The following is a 4,337-nucleotide window of genomic DNA, read 5'->3' as shown; positions in this document are numbered from 1 at the left end:
TATATATATATATATATATACACATATATATATACCTACTTTCTTATTTATCTTTATTTTCGTATTGCAATTAAATAAAACTGATGTAATAAATTTGTGTCACCACGATAATTCCTATTTTGCGCGGGAACGACGACTTTGACTGTAGCTTGAAACAGTTTGAAAATCCGTACCGTAAATCGTAAACTGATCATATTCGAGAACATTTAAAAAAGCTTTTCATACAATTTATGGATATAAACATTGCTTACAACCCTTACAACGCGTTATAAAAGTACTAAACATGTATCGTAAACCGAGCACCAGTTTTAAGCAGAGTGTGAAAAGCGCAGAGCAAACTTTTGTCAGGAATACTTCGACAATTCTCAATTTATTTAAGAAACCTGTTAAAGATTCTAATGAAGCAGTACAGACAGAGAATGTTCCAAATATCAAAGATGAAAACAATATTGCTTCTGTTAAAAATTCACCCATTATTGGTAATAATAAAGTGTATGTATAAAATGTATATTTAATATTCTTTTAATTTACATTTGTTTAATAACATACGATTGTATTTTTTTTATAGTACTTTTAATGTAGTAATAGGCAAAAGATCTAATAGGAAACATAAGATATGGGAGGATGATGGAACATTAGAAGTCATAGGGAAACAAGCAGTTTTGAAAGTAAGTATATATATTTTTTTAAAATTTACTTTTATGAAAGTTGTTATTATATGTAACAGGATGCAGAAGGTAATGTTATCCAGAGAACCACAGTTAATCCAGAAACTCTTGAAGAGGGATTTAGAATGTGCATAAGCAATAAAGAAATTGAGGTAGAGATAAATGTACAGATTTATAGATGCGTATCTAAAAGAAAGGCAGTCTATCTATAATTTTAAAACTATATAAAACTGTTCACAGATAATTGATAGAGTAACATCTGAATGTCTGCCTACTAAATCTGAACAAGAAAAAATTATAGAACCACCCCCAAAAAAGTTAAAAACGTCCAATTCTAAATCTAGTCTTCCATTAGCATCTTTGCATAAAGGTAAAATATCTTAGGATAAAAATAGACTTTATAGTTTACTGTGTACAGAGAATATCTGAATTTTCTATTAAAGATTTAAAATTGGGACATGAGTCATTGATAATGCCTTCCATAAGTGAATCGAAAGAGTGGACCGAGGATGCTGTATCAGAAAATGAAATAGAAGTATCTGTAGATGCTTGTTTGGCAAATATACTTAGACCACACCAGCGTTATGGTGTTATATTTTTATATGAATGTATTATGGGAATGAAAGTACCCAATTATTTTGGAGCGATTTTGGCTGATGATATGGGTCTTGGAAAAACATTACAGTGCATCACAGTCATTTGGACTCTGCTAAAAAAGGGACCATATAGACGTCCAATATTGAAGAATGCATTGATAGTAACTCCTAGTAGTCTTTGTAACAATTGGAATAAAGAGTTTAAGAACTGGTTGGGTTTTCATAGAATATGTCCATATGTAGTGGACGGGAAAAATAAACCAAATGCTTTTAAAAAGCAAATAAGAAATTCAGTTATGATCATTAGCTATGACATGCTTATCAGATGTGAAGAAGAAATCGGGCAAATCAATTTTGATTTGATTGTATGTGATGAAGGCCATAGATTAAAAAACAGTAATATAAAAGCAGCGAAGGTAGGAAGATGTAATTCTATTTGCTAAGTAATTATTATAGTATTCGTATCTGTTTTACAGATTTTGACTAGCTTTAATTGTAAAAGAAAAATTCTTCTGACTGGAACTCCCATACAAAACGATTTACAAGAATTTTTCACTTTGGTTGATTTTGTAAATTCTGGTATACTGGGCAAATATTCTGAATTCAAAAGTTATTACGAAAATTCTATTGTATCGTCACAGTGTCCCAACGCAACGTCTCAAGTTGTATCCCTTGGGCGTGAAAGAGCTAATGAATTGCAAGAGAAAACGAAATGTTTTATATTAAGGCGCACACAAGAAACAATCAATAAATATTTGCCTTCTAAACATGAATTAATCATATTCTGTCGTTTGTCAGACGAGCAGAAAGACTTATATTCCCAAGTCACGGACTCTTGGTTCGTCAAAAGTTCATCTGATAATAGTATACCGCATTTAACAGTAATAACAGCTCTTAAAAAAATTTGTAATCATCCCGAATTATTTTACAACGACAAGAATGAACTTCTTAGTGATTTGAAGAGAGATAAAATTTCTGATGCAAGACGTATCACAATGAAAGACTATTGTGGGAAAGTTTCGATTGTACGAACAATATTGAGAAACTTAAAAAATACAAATGAGAAACTAGTATTAATTTCATATTATACACAAACATTGGACTTATTAGAAAATGTTTGCAATATGGAAAGTTTAGAATTTCTTAGATTGGACGGTAGTACAACCAGTAACGCAAGACTGCAGATTGTAGAACGATTTAATTCACGGACCGATAGCAGCAGTCAGTATAATGAAAATAGAATTTAGCATTTAACTTATAACCATCTTGTGTATCTAATAATGATACTTATCAAAGTTAATACGATTATTACAGAAGTATTTTTATTAAGCGCGAAGGCTGGCGGTGTTGGACTGAATTTACCCGGTGCGTCCAGGCTTATATTATTTGATTCCGACTGGAATCCAGCGTCTGATTCGCAAGCTATGGCAAGAATTTGGAGGGATGGCCAAAAGAAGGATGTTCATATAATACGGTAAATATTCTATAGGAACATGTTACGAAAGCTACATTAATGTAAATTAAATTCGTAGATTACTGACAACAGGTACTATCGAGGAAAAAATTTTTCAAAGGCAAATTAGCAAAGCAGGCTTAAGCGAGACTATAATAGACTCAAAGTCTTTTGCTTCACTTAAATTGTCCATGAGTGAATTAAAGGTATCTTATATTGATATTCTGAACATTTCTATGTTAAGCATTGAATAATATTTGTAGGATTTATTTACGTTAACGACGGATACGAATTCTTCAACACACGATTTAATGAAGTGTTCTTGTAATGGGTACACAGAGATGGATGAATCTTTGGAAGAACCACAGCAAAAAAATGATAGAGAGTATCAGCTCCTCTTAAAAGATGAAGAATCAAAATCAAATCTGACTATAAATCAGCTTTTGAAATGGGAACATTATCAGCAGCCGATTCCCGATAAAATAATTCAAGTGAGAAAAGTATATTAATAATTTATGTATTGGTCATTACTAGTGTATAACGATAATAGTAATTTTATTATTTTTTACAGGAAATTATGTTATCAGAAATATCTGATAATATAACTTTTATATTGAAACATTCTATATTAAAAAAGATGGATTAAATCTGTAACAAAATATTTATTTCCCGTTAACTACAACAAATTGTCTTTCCATAAACTATTTACATATTACTTTTAGTAAACATAAGATTCTTCACTCTTTCGATGAAGTCCGAAGACTGAACGCGTTCTAATAGTTCGATCGATTCTTGTGCATTAACTTCCAATAGAATCTTTTGGTCCCATTTATTGACTAGACGTTTAATTGCCAGTATAGACTGAAAGAAGACATGGATTAGATGATCATGTAATAATTTTATGTACAGGGTAAATGATATTAAATTATACCTCTGAAGAGAGTTTAGACAGAGTTTCTAAATATCTCCAAACTTCATCCATTTGATCAGATTTATATAACTCACTAACAAAGCCATACTGTTTAGCTTCCAGTGCATTCATTTTGTAGCCCAAGTATAACATATCACCAGCCTATTGAATATTTAAAAATGATAAGCTATATTGAAGCTGAGATACATAACAATATGGACATTAAATACCTTCGACTTGCCGAATATTTTAGGGAATGTATATGTTGAACATCCTTCTGCCATCAAACCTAATCTTGTGAAAGGAGTTTGGAAATAAGCCTATAGTAGAATATACATAGTTTATAATTTGTGGAATAATTGTAGGCACTAGCATATTAGAAATTACCTCGTGTGATGCATATACCATATCAAATAATGCTAGCATTGTCACTCCAACACCAATGGCTGGGCCATTTATTACAGCTATTAAAAGCTTAGGATATGTGATTAAAATATTAATAAAATCCCTGGCGAATAATTATTCAAATCAATAAGAGCAAAGTCACATTTTCTTAAACTAATTACCTGAAGACTGTGCTCACTGTTTTTTCAAGGTCATTACCATCTGCATTTATTAAAAAAGAAGTGAAATCATTTCCACTGCTAAAAAACTTTCCAGTACCAGTTACAACTACCACATATATGTTACTATTATGAATGGATTTGTAT

At 31.0% G+C, this 4,337-nt stretch overlaps 2 protein-coding genes across 4 annotated transcripts in view; one reads left to right on the top strand and one right to left on the bottom strand.

The window, feature by feature from the left end:
• The first annotated feature begins 41 nt into the window (after window positions 1-41).
• LOC108622345 (DNA repair and recombination protein RAD54B) lies at window positions 42-3,383 on the top strand. 2 transcript variants are annotated; one of them, XM_018020165.2, is made up of 10 exons: window positions 42-492; window positions 569-668; window positions 728-820; window positions 909-1,038; window positions 1,112-1,680; window positions 1,741-2,485; window positions 2,579-2,738; window positions 2,797-2,923; window positions 2,981-3,208; window positions 3,289-3,383. In XM_018020165.2, exons 1-10 carry the CDS (start codon window positions 284-286, stop codon window positions 3,361-3,363), a joined length of 2,436 nt encoding a protein of 811 aa, XP_017875654.1. In that variant the 5' UTR covers window positions 42-283; the 3' UTR covers window positions 3,364-3,383. The 2 variants fall into 2 exon arrangements, with proteins under 2 accessions (XP_017875654.1, XP_026667246.1); XM_026811445.1 differs by lacking the exon at window positions 3,289-3,383 and having other exon boundaries at window positions 3,057-3,202.
• Window positions 3,360-4,337, bottom strand: part of LOC108622346 (enoyl-CoA delta isomerase 3, peroxisomal) — a 1,957-nt gene continuing 979 nt past the window's right edge. The window contains exons 2-6 of one of the 2 annotated variants that reach the window (XM_026811448.1): window positions 4,194-4,337; window positions 4,015-4,135; window positions 3,858-3,947; window positions 3,649-3,789; window positions 3,360-3,578 (exon numbers count right to left, since the gene is read on the bottom strand). The exon at window positions 4,194-4,337 is cut by the window's right edge and continues 3 nt beyond it. In XM_026811448.1, the coding sequence (XP_026667249.1) occupies window positions 3,423-3,578; window positions 3,649-3,789; window positions 3,858-3,947; window positions 4,015-4,135; window positions 4,194-4,337 (652 nt within the window). In that variant the 3' untranslated portion in view covers window positions 3,360-3,422. The remainder of the gene's footprint in view (window positions 3,579-3,648; window positions 3,790-3,857; window positions 3,948-4,014; window positions 4,136-4,193) is intronic. The other variant, XM_026811447.1, reaches the window with a different exon arrangement.

This window comes from Ceratina calcarata, unplaced genomic scaffold, assembly GCF_001652005.2.
Source record: "Ceratina calcarata isolate Rehan_Ccalc_2016 unplaced genomic scaffold, ASM165200v1 scaffold219.2, whole genome shotgun sequence".
Lineage (NCBI taxonomy): Eukaryota > Metazoa > Arthropoda > Insecta > Hymenoptera > Apidae > Ceratina > Ceratina calcarata.
This window is presented reverse-complemented; position numbering and strand designations above follow the sequence as displayed.

Excerpts from the sequence above, each read along its gene's own strand:
- LOC108622345 (XM_018020165.2), top strand. The coding sequence starts at position 284 with ATGTATCGTAAACCGAGCACCAGTTTTAAGCAGAGTGTGAAAAGCGCA. Across the intron at positions 669-727 it reads GGAAACAAGCAGTTTTGAAA|GATGCAGAAGGTAATGTTAT; the intron begins GTAAGTATATAT and ends TATATGTAACAG. Across the intron at positions 1,681-1,740 it reads GTAATATAAAAGCAGCGAAG|ATTTTGACTAGCTTTAATTG; the intron begins GTAGGAAGATGT and ends TCTGTTTTACAG.